Source organism: Pipistrellus hanaki (assembly GCF_964339955.1).
Source record: "Pipistrellus hanaki genome assembly, chromosome: 8".
NCBI lineage: Eukaryota > Metazoa > Chordata > Mammalia > Chiroptera > Vespertilionidae > Pipistrellus > Pipistrellus hanaki.
This window is the reverse complement of record NC_140510.1, coordinates 3,960,211-3,973,259: the sequence shown is the minus strand read 5'-3', so window position 1 is coordinate 3,973,259 and position 13,049 is coordinate 3,960,211. Positions and strand designations below refer to the sequence as shown.

The following is a 13,049-nucleotide window of genomic DNA, read 5'->3' as shown; positions in this document are numbered from 1 at the left end:
GAAGGAGAGGGGAAAGGAGGGGAGGGGAGGGGATGGAGGGGAGGGGAGGGGAGGGGAAGGGGAGGGGAGGGGAGGGGAAGGGGAGGGGAAGGGAGGGGAAGGAGAGGGGATGGAGGGGAGGGGAGGGGAGGGGAAGGAGAGGGGATGGAGGGGAGGGGAGGGGAGGGGAAGGAGAGGGGAAAGGAGGGGGAAGGAGGGGAGGGCAGGGGAGGGGTGGGAGAGAGGGGAGAAGAGGGAGGGAGGGGAGGGCAGGGGGGAGGGGGAGGGGGTCCCCCATTCCCAGAGGGAGGGCTGTGGCGGCCCCGCCTCGCTCACCTCCACGCCCAGCGCGTTGACCACCCGGCCCTCCATGGGCCCGTGGCAGGCTCCGCAGGTGGGGACCCCATCTTGTGGTGGCACCGCAGGCAGCACAGCTCGCCCCTCAGCTCCCGAGCCTCCGCGGTCAGCTCCTTCCTGAGGCATCGCCAGCATGCCCTGTGTGAGCCCCCAGCCCCAGCCCCCAGCCCCTGTGTGAGCCCCCAGCCCCAGCCCCCAGCCCCTGTGTGAGCCCCAGCCCCTGTGTGAGCCCCCGACCCCCATCCCCCAGCCCCTGTGTGAGCCCCGACCCCCATCCCCCAGCCCCTGTGTGAGCCCCGACCCCCATCCCCCAGCCCCTGTGTGAGCCCCGACCCCCATCCCCCAGCCCCTGTGTGAGCCCTGACCCCCATCCCCCAGCCCCTGTGTGAGCCCCCAGCCCCAGCCCCCAGCCCCTGTGTGAGCCCCCAGCCCCTGTGTGAGCCCTGACCCCCATCCCCCAGCCCCTGTGTGAGCCCCCAGCCCCTGTGTGAGCCCCAGACCCCCATCCCCCAGCCCCTGTGTGAGCCCCGACCCCCATCTCCCAGCCCCTGTGTGAGCCCCCGACCCCATCTCCCAGCCCCTGTGTGAGCCCCCGACCCCCATCCCCCAGCCCCTGTGTGAGCCCCAGACCCCCATCCCCCAGCCCCTGTGTGAGCCCCGACCCCCATCTCCCAGCCCCTGTGTGAGCCCCCGACCCCCATCTCCCAGCCCCTGTGTGAGCCCCGACCCCCATCCCCCAGCCCCTGTGTGAGCCCTGACCCCCATCCCCCAGCCCCTGTGTGAGCCCCGACCCCCATCCCCCAGCCCCTGTGTGAGCCCCGACCCCCATCCCCCAGCCCCTGTGTGAGCCCCGACCCCCATCTCCCAGCCCCTGTGTGAGCCCCCGACCCCCATCCCCCAGCCCCTGTGTGAGCCCCCAGCCCCTGTGTGAGCCCCCGACCCCCATCTCCCAGCCCCTGTGTGAGCCCCGACCCCCATCTCCCAGCCCCTGTGTGAGCCCCGACCCCCATCTCCCAGCCCCTGTGTGAGCCCCCAGCCCCATCCCCCAGCCCGTGTGAGCCCCCAGCCCCATCCCCCAGCCCCTGTGTGAGCCCCCAGCCCCTGTGTGAGCCCCCGACCCCCATCTCCCAGCCCCTGTGTGAGCCCCGACCCCCATCCCCCAGCCCCTGTGTGAGCCCCCAGCCCCATCCCCCAGCCCGTGTGAGCCCCCAGCCCCATCCCCCAGCCCCTGTGTGAGCCCCGACCCCCAGCCCCCAGCCCCTGTGTGAGCCCCGACCCCCATCCCCCAGCCCCTGTGTGAGCCCCCAGCCCCTGTGTGAGCCCCAGACCCCCATCCCCCATCCCCAACCCCCAGCCCCTGTGTGAGCCCCCATCCCCATCTCCCAGCCACTGTTTGAGCCCCCAATCCCCCATCCCCTGCCCCCCTCTCTGAACCCTCCATCCCCATCCCCTGCCCCCCTCTATGAGCCCCCGATCCCCATCCCCTGCCCCCCTCTATGAGCCCCTGATCCCCGGCCTGCAGGGCCCCTGTGTGAGCCCCAGCAGTGTCAGTCCGGCGAGCAGGCCCAGGGCATGGGCTGCGGGCTTCTGGTCTGGGCACAGCATGTGCAGATGGTGCTGACCTGGCACCAGACAGGCTGGCTCACAGCCCCTCTTCCCTCTCCACCTCCCCACCAGCAGCACCCTCCTCACCCTGCCCCGCCTCGGACCCCCGTGTCAGCCCCTTTGGGGCCAGCCCCTGAAGGGTCTCCCGCACCGCACCTCCCCGCCCGTCCTCCCCTCCCTGGTACCTGCAGTGGGTGCAGCTGAAGTGGTCGGGGTGGCAGGGGTCATCCTGAACAGGAGGGGCAGCTCCTCGATGACCAGGTGGCACAGCTGGCAGACGTGCTTGCCCAGGCCCTTGGCCTTCTCCCAGCTGTGGCAGGGTGGCACAGGTGCCTGGACCTGCAGGCACTGAGACGCCCCCCCTCACAGAAGCCGGCGGCCCTGCTCCGCCCCTTCCCACGTCCAGGACAGAGCAGCCAACTGAGCTCTTCTCTCTGTCCACTGAGCCCAAGACGTTGTGTGGACCAAAGTAGACATTTCCCTGACTTTTGCTAAGATATTAGTTTTATTTTTCAAATGCCTCCAAACAGGCATGAGTGGTCACATGGCCAGTGGCAGCCACCATGGCAGGTCCAGCAGAGTGGCCAGGAGGCTGAGAGGGCCGCCCCTCCCCTAGGCTCGCCCGGGGGCTGCATCTGCAGGCTCTGTGTGCAAAGGGGAGCCGTCTGCAGGCTGTGTGTGCAAAGGGGAGCCGTCTGCAGGCTGTGTGTGCAAAGAGGAGCAGTCTGCAGTCTGTGTGTGCAAAGGGGAGCCGTCTGCAGGCTGTGTGTGCAAAGAGGAGCTGTCTGCAGGCTGTGTGTGCAAATGGGAGCCCTTTGAAGGCTGTGTGCAGGCTGTGTGTGTGCAAAGGGGAGCCATTTGCAGGCTGTGTGTGCAAAAGGGAGCCGTCTGCAGGCTGTGTGTACAAAGTGGAGCCGTCTGCAGGCTGTGTGTGCAAAGGGGAGCCGTCTGCAGGCTGTGTGTGCAAAGGGGAGCCATCTGCAGGCTGTGTGTGCAAAGAGGAGCCGTCTGCAGGCTGTGTGTGCAAAGAGGAGCCGTCTGCAGGCTGTGTGTGTGCAAAGAGGAGCCGTCTGCAGGCTTTGTGTGCAAAGGGGAGCCGTCTGCAGGCTGTGTGTGCAAAGAGGAGCTGCCTGCAGGCACTGTGTGTGCAAAGAAGAGCCGTCTGTAGGCTGTGTGTGCAGAGGAGCCGTCTGCAGGCACTGTGTGTGCAAAGAAGAGCCGTCTGCAGGCTGTGTGTGCAAAGGGGAGCCATCTGCAGGCACTGTGTGTGCAAAGAAGAGCCGTCTGCAGGCTGTGTGTGCAAAGGGGAGCCATCTGCAGGCTGTGTGTGCAAAGGGGGGACGTCTGCAGGCTGTGTGCAGGCTGTGTGTGCAAAGAGGAGCCCTCTGCAGGCTGTGTGTGCAAAGAGGGCCGTCTGCAGGCTGTGTGCAGGCTGTGTGTGCAAAGAGGAGCGGTCTGCAGGCTTTGTGTGCAAAGGGGAGCCGTCTGCAGGCTGTGTGTGCAGAGGAGCTGTCTGCAGGCTATGTGTACAGAGGACCCGTCTGCAGGCTGTGTGTGCAAAGGGGAGCCGTCTGCAGGCTGTGTGTGCAAAGGGGAGCCGTTTGCAGGCTGTGTGTGCAAAGGGGAGCCATCTGCAGGCTGTGTGTGCAAAGAAGAGCCGTCTGCAGGCTGTGTGTGCAGAGGAGCCGTCTGCAGACTGTGTGTACAGAGGAGCCATCTACAGGCACTGTGTGTGCAAAGAAGAGCCGTCTGCAGGCTATGTGTGCAAAGGGGAGCCATCTGCAGGCTGTGTGTGCAAAGAAGAGCCGTCTGCAGGCTGTGTGTGTGCAAAGAGGAGCTGCCTGCAGGCACTGTGTGTGCAAAGAAGAGCCGTCTGTAGGCTGTGTGTGCAGAGGAGCCGTCTGCAGGCACTGTGTGTGCAAAGAAGAGCCGTCTGCAGGCTGTGTGTGCAAAGAGGAGCCGTCTGCAGGCTGTGTGTGTGCAAAGAGGAGCAGTCTGCAGGCTTTGTGTGCAAAGGGGAGCTGTCTGCAGGCTGTGTGTGCAAAGAGGAGCTGCCTGCAGGCACTGTGTGTGCAAAGAAGAGCCGTCTGTAGGCTGTGTGTGCAGAGGAGCCGTCTGCAGGCACTGTGTGTGCAAAGAAGAGCCGTCTGCAGGCTGTGTGTGCAAAGGGGAGCCATCTGCAGGCACTGTGTGTGCAAAGAAGAGCCGTCTGCAGGCTGTGTGTGCAAAGGGGAGCCATCTGCAGGCTGTGTGTGCAAAGGGGGGACGTCTGCAGGCTGTGTGCAGGCTGTGTGTGCAAAGAGGAGCCCTCTGCAGGCTGTGTGTGCAAAGGGGGGCCGTCTGCAGGCTGTGTGCAGGCTGTGTGTGCAAAGAGGAGCCGTCTGCAGGCTTTGTGTGCAAACGGGAGCCGTCTGCAGGCTGTGTGTGCAGAGGAGCTGTCTGCAGGCTGTGTGTACAGAGGACCCGTCTGCAGGCTGTGTGTGCAAAGGGGAGCCGTCTGCAGGCTGTGTGTGCAAGGGGAGCCGTTTGCAGGCTGTGTGTGCAAAGGGGAGCCGTCTGCAGGCTGTGTGTGCAAAGGGGAGCCGTTTGCAGGCTGTGTGTGCAAAGGGGAGCCATCTGCAGGCTGTGTGTGCAAAGAAGAGCCGTCTGCAGGCTGTGTGTGCAGAGGAGCCGTCTGCAGACTGTGTGTACAGAGGAGCCATCTACAGGCACTGTGTGTGCAAAGAAGAGCCGTCTGTAGGCTGTGTGTGCAGAGGAGCCGTCTGCAGGCACTGTGTGTGCAAAGAAGAGCCGTCTGCAGGCTGTGTGTGCAAAGGGGAGCCATCTGCAGGCTGTGTGTGCAAAGAGGAGCTGTCTGCAGGCTGTGTGTGCAAAGGAGAGCCCTCTGCAGGCTGTGTGTGCAAAGGGGGGACGTCTGCAGGCTGTGTGCAGGCTGTGTGTGCAAAGAGGAGCCCTCTGCAGGCTGTGTGTGCAAAGGGGGGCCGTCTTCAGGCTGTGTGTGCAAAGGGGAGCCGTTTGCAGGCTGTGTGTGCAAAGGGAGCCGTCTGCAGGCTGTGTGTGCAGAGGAGCCGTCTGCAGACTGTGTGTACAGAGGAGCCATCTACAGGCACTGTGTGTGCAAAGAAGAGCCGTCTGCAGGCTATGTGTGCAAAGGGGAGCCATCTGCAGGCTGTGTGTGCAAAGAGGAGCCGTCTGCAGGCTTTGTGTGCAAAGGGGAGCCGTCTGCAGGCTGTGTGTGCAAAGGGGAGCCATCTGCAGGCTGTGTGTGCAAAGAGGAGCTGTCTGCAGGCTGTGTGTGCAAAGGATAGCCCTCTGCAGGCTGTGTGTGCAAAGGGGGGACGTCTGCAGGCTGTGTGTAGGCTGTGTGTGCAAAGAGGAGCCCTCTGCAGGCTGTGTGTGCAAAGGGGGGCCGTCTGCAGGCTGTGTGCAGGCTGTGTGTGCAAAGAGGAGCCGTCTGCAGGCTTTGTGTGCAAAGGGGAGCCGTCTGCAGGCTGTGTGTGCAGAGGAGCTGTCTGCAGGCTGTGTGTACAGAGGAGCCGTCTGCAGGCTCTGTGTGCAGAGGAGCCGTCTGCAGACTGTGTGTACAGAGGAGCCATCTACAGGCACTGTGTGTGCAAAGAAGAGCCGTCTGCAGGCTATGTGTGCAAAGGGGAGCCATCTGCAGGCTGTGTGTGCAAAGAAGAGCCGTCTGCAGGCTGTGTGTGCAAAGAGGAGCCGTCTGCAGGCTGTGTGTGTGCAAAGAGGAGCCGTCTGCAGGCTTTGTGTGCAAAGGGGAGCCGTCTGCAGGCTGTGTGTGCAAAGAGGAGCTGTCTGCAGGCTGTGTGTGCAAAGGGGAGCCGTCTGCAGGCTGTGTGTGCAAAGAGGAGCTGTCTGCAGGCTGTGTGTGCAAAGAAGCGCCGTCTGCAGGCTTTGTGTGCAAAGAGGAGCCGTCTGCAGGCTGATTGTGCAAAGCGGGGCCGTCTGCAGGCTGTCTGCAGGCTGTGTGTGCAAAGAGGAGCTGTCTGCAGGCTGTGTGTGCAATGGGGAGCCGTTTGCAGGCTGTGTGTGTAAAGAGGAGCTGTCTGCAGGCTGTGTGTGCAATGGGGAGCCGTTTGCAGGCTGTGTGTGTAAAGAGGAGCCGTCTGCAGGCTGTCTGTGCAAAGGGGAGCCCTCTGCAGGCTGTGTGCAGGCTGTGTGTGCAAAGGGGGGCCGTCTGCAGGCTGTGTGTGCAAAGGGGAGCCCTCTGCAGGCTGTGTGTGCAAAGGGGAGCTGTCTGCAGGCTGTGTGTGCAAAGAGGATCCCTCTGCAGGCTGTGTGAGTGCAAAGAGGAGCCATCCGCAGGCTGTGTGTGCAAAGAGGAGCGGTCTGCAGGCTGTGTGTGCAAAGAGGAGCCGTCTGCAGGCTGAGTGTGCAAAGGGGAGCCATCTGCAGGCTGTGTGTGCAAAGAGGAGCTGTCTGCAGACTGTGTGTGCAAAGAGGAGCTGTCTTCAGGATGTGTGTGCAAAGGGGAGCCCTCTGCAGGCTGTGTGCAGGCTGTGTGTGCAAAGGGGGGCCGTCTGCAGGCTGTGTGTGCAAAGGGGAGCCGTCTGCAAGCTGTGTGTGCAAAGAGGAGCCGTCTGCAGGCACTGTGTGTGCAAAGAGCCGTCTGCAGGCTGTGTGTGCAAAGAGGAGCCGTCTGCAGGCTGTGTGTGCAAAGAGGAGCCGTCTGCAGGCTTTGTGTGCAAAGGGGAGCCGTCTGCAGGCTGTGTGTGTGCAAAGAGGAGCCGTCTGCAGGCTGAGTGTGCAAAGGGGAGCCATCTGCAGGCTGTGTGTGCAAAGAGGAGCTGTCTGCAGACTGTGTGTGCAAAGAGGAGCTGTCTGCAGGCTGTGTGTGCAAATAGGAAGTGTCTGCAGGCTGTGTGTGCAAACGGGAGCCATCTGCAGGCTTTGTGTGCAGAGGAGCAGTCTGCAGGCACTGTGTGTGCAAAGAAGAGCCATCTGCAGGCTGTGTGTGCAAAGAGGAGCCGTCTGCAGGCTATGTGTGCAAAGAGGAGCCGTTTGCAGGCTTTGTGTGCAAAGGGGAGCCGTCTGCAGGCTGTGTGTGTGCAAAGAGGAGCCGTCTGCAGGCTTTGTGTGCAAAGGGGAGCTGTCTGCAGGCTGTGTGTGCAAAGAGGAGCTGCCTGCAGGCACTGTGTGTGCAAAGAAGAGCCGTCTGTAGGCTGTGTGTGCAGAGGAGCCGTCTGCAGGCACTGTGTGTGCAAAGAAGAGCCGTCTGCAGGCTGTGTGTACAAAGGGGAGCCATCTGCAGGCACTGTGTGTGCAAAGAAGAGCCGTCTGCAGGCTGTGTGTGCAAAGGGGAGCCATCTGCAGGCTGTGTGTGCAAAGGGGGGACGTCTGCAGGCTGTGTGCAGGCTGTGTGTGCAAAGAGGAGCCCTCTGCAGGCTGTGTGTGCAAAGGGGGGCCGTCTGCAGGCTGTGTGCAGGCTGTGTGTGCAAAGAGGAGCCGTCTGCAGGCTTTGTGTGCAAACGGGAGCCGTCTGCAGGCTGTGTGTGCAGAGGAGCTGTCTGCAGGCTGTGTGTACAGAGGACCCGTCTGCAGGCTGTGTGTGCAAAGGGGAGCCGTCTGCAGGCTGTGTGTGCAAAGGGGAGCCGTTTGCAGGCTGTGTGTGCAAAGGGGAGCCGTCTGCAGGCTGTGTGTGCAAAGGGGAGCCGTTTGCAGGCTGTGTGTGCAAAGGGGAGCCATCTGCAGGCTGTGTGTGCAAAGAAGAGCCGTCTGCAGGCTGTGTGTGCAGAGGAGCCGTCTGCAGACTGTGTGTACAGAGGAGCCATCTACAGGCACTGTGTGTGCAAAGAAGAGCCGTCTGTAGGCTGTGTGTGCAGAGGAGCCGTCTGCAGGCACTGTGTGTGCAAAGAAGAGCCGTCTGCAGGCTGTGTGTGCAAAGGGGAGCCATCTGCAGGCTGTGTGTGCAAAGAGGAGCTGTCTGCAGGCTGTGTGTGCAAAGGAGAGCCCTCTGCAGGCTGTGTGTGCAAAGGGGGGACGTCTGCAGGCTGTGTGCAGGCTGTGTGTGCAAAGAGGAGCCCTCTGCAGGCTGTGTGTGCAAAGGGGGGCCGTCTTCAGGCTGTGTGTGCAAAGGGGAGCCGTTTGCAGGCTGTGTGTGCAAAGGGGAGCCGTCTGCAGGCTGTGTGTGCAAAGAAGAGCCGTCTGCAGGCTGTGTGTGCAGAGGAGCCGTCTGCAGACTGTGTGTACAGAGGAGCCATCTACAGGCACTGTGTGTGCAAAGAAGAGCCGTCTGCAGGCTATGTGTGCAAAGGGGAGCCATCTGCAGGCTGTGTGTGCAAAGAGGAGCCGTCTGCAGGCTTTGTGTGCAAAGGGGAGCCGTCTGCAGGCTGTGTGTGCAAAGAGGAGCTGCCTGCAGGCACTGTGTGTGCAAAGAAGAGCCGTCTGTAGGCTGTGTGTGCAGAGGAGCCGTCTGCAGGCACTGTGTGTGCAAAGAAGAGCGGTCTGCAGGCTGTGTGTGCAAAGGGGAGCCATCTGCAGGCACTGTGTGTGCAAAGAAGAGCCGTCTGCAGGCTGTGTGTGCAAAGGGGAGCCATCTGCAGGCTGTGTGTGCAAAGAGGAGCTGTCTGCAGGCTGTGTGTGCAAAGGAGAGCCCTCTGCAGGCTGTGTGTGCAAAGGGGGGACGTCTGCAGGCTGTGTGTAGGCTGTGTGTGCAAAGAGGAGCCCTCTGCAGGCTGTGTGTGCAAAGGGGGGCCGTCTGCAGGCTGTGTGCAGGCTGTGTGTGCAAAGAGGAGCCGTCTGCAGGCTTTGTGTGCAAAGGGGAGCCGTCTGCAGGCTGTGTGTGCAGAGGAGCTGTCTGCAGGCTGTGTGTACAGAGGAGCCGTCTGCAGGCTCTGTGTGCAGAGGAGCCGTCTGCAGACTGTGTGTACAGAGGAGCCATCTACAGGCACTGTGTGTGCAAAGAAGAGCCGTCTGCAGGCTATGTGTGCAAAGGGGAGCCATCTGCAGGCTGTGTGTGCAAAGAGGAGCCGTCTGCAGGCTTTGTGTGCAAAGGGGAGCCGTCTGCAGGCTGTGTGTGCAAAGAGGAGCTGCCTGCAGGCACTGTGTGTGCAAAGAAGAGCCGTCTGTAGGCTGTGTGTGCAGAGGAGCCGTCTGCAGGCACTGTGTGTGCAAAGAAGAGCGGTCTGCAGGCTGTGTGTGCAAAGGGGAGCCATCTGCAGGCACTGTGTGTGCAAAGAAGAGCCGTCTGCAGGCTGTGTGTGCAAAGGGGAGCCATCTGCAGGCTGTGTGTGCAAAGAGGAGCTGTCTGCAGGCTGTGTGTGCAAAGGAGAGCCCTCTGCAGGCTGTGTGTGCAAAGGGGGGACGTCTGCAGGCTGTGTGTAGGCTGTGTGTGCAAAGAGGAGCCCTCTGCAGGCTGTGTGTGCAAAGGGGGGCCGTCTGCAGGCTGTGTGCAGGCTGTGTGTGCAAAGAGGAGCCGTCTGCAGGCTTTGTGTGCAAAGGGGAGCCGTCTGCAGGCTGTGTGTGCAGAGGAGCTGTCTGCAGGCTGTGTGTACAGAGGAGCCGTCTGCAGGCTCTGTGTGCAGAGGAGCCGTCTGCAGACTGTGTGTACAGAGGAGCCATCTACAGGCACTGTGTGTGCAAAGAAGAGCCGTCTGCAGGCTATGTGTGCAAAGGGGAGCCATCTGCAGGCTGTGTGTGCAAAGAAGAGCCGTCTGCAGGCTGTGTGTGCAAAGAGGAGCCGTCTGCAGGCTGTGTGTGTGCAAAGAGGAGCCGTCTGCAGGCTTTGTGTGCAAAGGGGAGCCGTCTGCAGGCTGTGTGTGCAAAGAGGAGCTGTCTGCAGGCTGTGTGGGCAAAGGGGAGCCGTCTGCAGGCTGTGTGTGCAAAGAGGAGCTGTCTGCAGGCTGTGTGTGCAAAGAAGCGCCGTCTGCAGGCTTTGTGTGCAAAGAGGAGCCGTCTGCAGGCTGATTGTGCAAAGCGAGGCCGTCTGCAGGCTGTCTGCAGGCTGTGTGTGCAAAGAGGAGCTGTCTGCAGGCTGTGTGTGCAATGGGGAGCCGTTTGCAGGCTGTGTGTGTAAAGAGGAGCTGTCTGCAGGCTGTGTGTGCAAAGGGGAGCCATCTGCAGGCACTGTGTGTGCAAAGAAGAGCCGTCTGCAGGCTGTCTGTGCAAAGGGGAGCCCTCTGCAGGCTGTGTGCAGGCTGTGTGTGCAAAGGGGGGCCGTCTGCAGGCTGTGTGTGCAAAGGGGAGCCCTCTGCAGGCTGTGTGTGCAAAGGGGAGCTGTCTGCAGGCTGTGTGTGCAAAGAGGATCCCTCTGCAGGCTGTGTGAGTGCAAAGAGGAGCCATCCGCAGACTGTGTGTGCAAAGAGGAGCGGTCTGCAGGCTGTGTGTGCAAAGAGGAGCCGTCTGCAGGCTGAGTGTGCAAAGGGGAGCCATCTGCAGGCTGTGTGTGCAAAGAGGAGCTGTCTGCAGACTGTGTGTGCAAAGAGGAGCTGTCTTCAGGATGTGTGTGCAAAGGGGAGCCCTCTGCAGGCTGTGTGCAGGCTGTGTGTGCAAAGGGGGGCCGTCTGCAGGCTGTGTGTGCAAAGGGGAGCCGTCTGCAAGCTGTGTGTGCAAAGAGGAGCCGTCTGCAGACACTGTGTGTGCAAAGAGCCGTCTGCAGGCTGTGTGTGCAAAGAGGAGCCGTCTGCAGGCTGTGTGTGCAAAGAGGAGCCGTCTGCAGGCTTTGTGTGCAAAGGGGAGCCGTCTGCAGGCTGTGTGTGTGCAAAGAGGAGCCTTCTGCAGGCTGAGTGTGCAAAGGGGAGCCATCTGCAGGCTGTGTGTGCAAAGAGGAGCTGTCTGCAGACTGTGTGTGCAAAGAGGAGCTGTCTGCAGGCTGTGTGTGCAAATAGGAAGTGTCTGCAGGCTGTGTGTGCAAACGGGAGCCATCTGCAGGCTTTGTGTGCAGAGGAGCAGTCTACAGGCACTGTGTGTGCAAAGAAGAGCCATCTGCAGGCTGTGTGTGCAAAGAGGAGCCGTCTGCAGGCTATGTGTGCAAAGAGGAGCCGTCTGCAGGCTTTGTGTGCAAAGGGGAGCCGTCTGCAGGCTGTGTGTGTGCAAAGAGGAGCCGTCTGCAGGCTGAGTGTGCAAAGGGGAGCCGTCTGCAGGCTGTGTGTGTGCAAAGAGGAGCCGTCTGCAGGCTGAGTGTGCAAAGGGGAGCCATCTGCAGGCTGTGTGTGCAAAGAGGAGCTGTCTGCAGACTGTGTGTGCAAAGAGGAGCTGTCTGCAGGCTGTGTGTGCAAATAGGAAGTGTCTGCAGGCTGTGTGTGCAAACGGGAGCCATCTGCAGGCTTTGTGTGCAGAGGAGCAGTCTGCAGGCACTGTGTGTGCAAAGAAGAGCCGTCTGCAGGCTGTGTGTGCAAAGAGGAGCCGTCTGCAGGCTATGTGTGCAAAGGGGAGCCGTCTGCAGGCTTTGTGTGCAAAGGGGAGCCATCTGCAGGCTGTGTGTGCAAAGAGGAGCCGTATGCAGGCTATGTGTGCAAAGGGGAGCTGTCTGCAGGCTGTGTGTGCAAAGGGGAGCCATCTGCAGGCTTTGTTTGCAGAGGAGCAGTCTGCAGGCACTGTGTGTGCAAAGAAGAGCCATCTGCAGGCTGTGTGTGCAAAGAGGAGCCGTCTGCAGGCTTTGTGTGCAAAGGGGAGCCATCTGCAGGCTGTGTGTGTGCAAAGAGGAGCCGTCTGCAGGCTGAGTGTGCAAAGGGGAGCCATCTGCAGCCTGTGTTTGCAGAGGAGCAGTCTGCAGGCACTGTGTGTGCAAAGAAGAGCCGTCTGCAGGCTGTGTGTGCAAGGAGGAGCCGTCTGCAGGCTACGTGTGCAAAGGGGAGCCATCTGCAGGCTTTGTGTGCAGAGGAGCAGTCTGCAGGCACTGTGTGTGCAAAGAAGAGCCATCTGCAGGCTGTGTGTGCAAAGAGGAGCCGTCTGCAGGCTATGTGTGCAAAGAGGAGCCGTCTGCAGGCTATGTGTGCAAAGAGGAGCCGTCTGCAGGCTTTGTGTGCAAAGGGGAGCCGTCTGCAGGCTGTGTGTGTGCAAAGAGGAGCCGTCTGCAGGCTGAGTGTGCAAAGGGGAGCCGTCTGCAGGCTGTGTGTGTGCAAAGAGGAGCCGTCTGCAGGCTGAGTGTGCAAAGGGGAGCCATCTGCAGGCTGTGTGTGCAAAGAGGAGCTGTCTGCAGACTGTGTGTGCAAAGAGGAGCTGTCTGCAGGCTGTGTGTGCAAATAGGAAGTGTCTGCAGGCTGTGTGTGCAAACGGGAGCCATCTGCAGGCTTTGTGTGCAGAGGAGCAGTCTGCAGGCACTGTGTGTGCAAAGAAGAGCCGTCTGCAGGCTGTGTGTGCAAAGAGGAGCCGTCTGCAGGCTATGTGTGCAAAGGGGAGCCGTCTGCAGGCTTTGTGTGCAAAGGGGAGCCATCTGCAGGCTGTGTGTGCAAAGAGGAGCCGTCTGCAGGCTATGTGTGCAAAGGGGAGCTGTCTTCAGGCTGTGTGTGCAAAGGGGAGCCATCTGCAGGCTTTGTTTGCAGAGGAGCAGTCTGCAGGCACTGTGTGTGCAAAGAAGAGCCATCTGCAGGCTTTGTGTGCAAAGAGGAGCCGTCTGCAGGCTTTGTGTGCAAAGGGGAGCCATCTGCAGGCTGTGTGTGTGCAAAGAGGAGCCGTCTGCAGGCTGAGTGTGCAAAGGGGAGCCATCTGCAGCCTGTGTTTGCAGAGGAGCAGTCTGCAGGCACTGTGTGTGCAAAGAAGAGCCGTCTGCAGGCTGTGTGTGCAAGGAGGAGCCGTTTGCAGGCTACGTGTGCAAAGGGGAGCCATCTGCAGGCTTTGTGTGCAGAGGAGCAGTCTGCAGGCACTGTGTGTGCAAAGAAGAGCCATCTGCAGGCTGTGTGTGCAAAGAGGAGCCGTCTGCAGGCTATGTGTGCAAAGGGGAGCCGTCTGCAGGCTTTGTGTGCAAAGAGAGCTGTCTGCAGGCTGTGTGTGCAAATAGGAGCCGTCTGCAGGCTATGTGTGCAAAGGGGAGCTGTCTACAGGCTATGTGTGCAAAGGGGAGCCATCTGCAGGCTGTGTTTGCAGAGGAGCAGTCTGCAGGCACTGTGTGTGCAAAGAAGAGCCGTCTGCAGGCTGTGTGTGCAAAGAGGAGCCAT

At 61.2% G+C, this 13,049-nt stretch overlaps 1 protein-coding gene across 1 annotated transcript in view; it reads right to left on the bottom strand.

Annotated features, from left to right (window-relative positions):
* PROC (protein C, inactivator of coagulation factors Va and VIIIa) overlaps nt 1-462 on the bottom strand; it is a gene marked incomplete at its 5' end in the record, with an annotated part of 21,877 nt that extends 21,415 nt beyond the window's left edge. The window contains one exon of the mRNA XM_084892831.1: nt 316-462. Within this exon, the coding sequence (XP_084748957.1) occupies nt 316-462 (147 nt within the window). The remainder of the gene's footprint in view (nt 1-315) is intronic.
* Between the last annotated feature and the right edge of the window lie 12,587 nt (nt 463-13,049).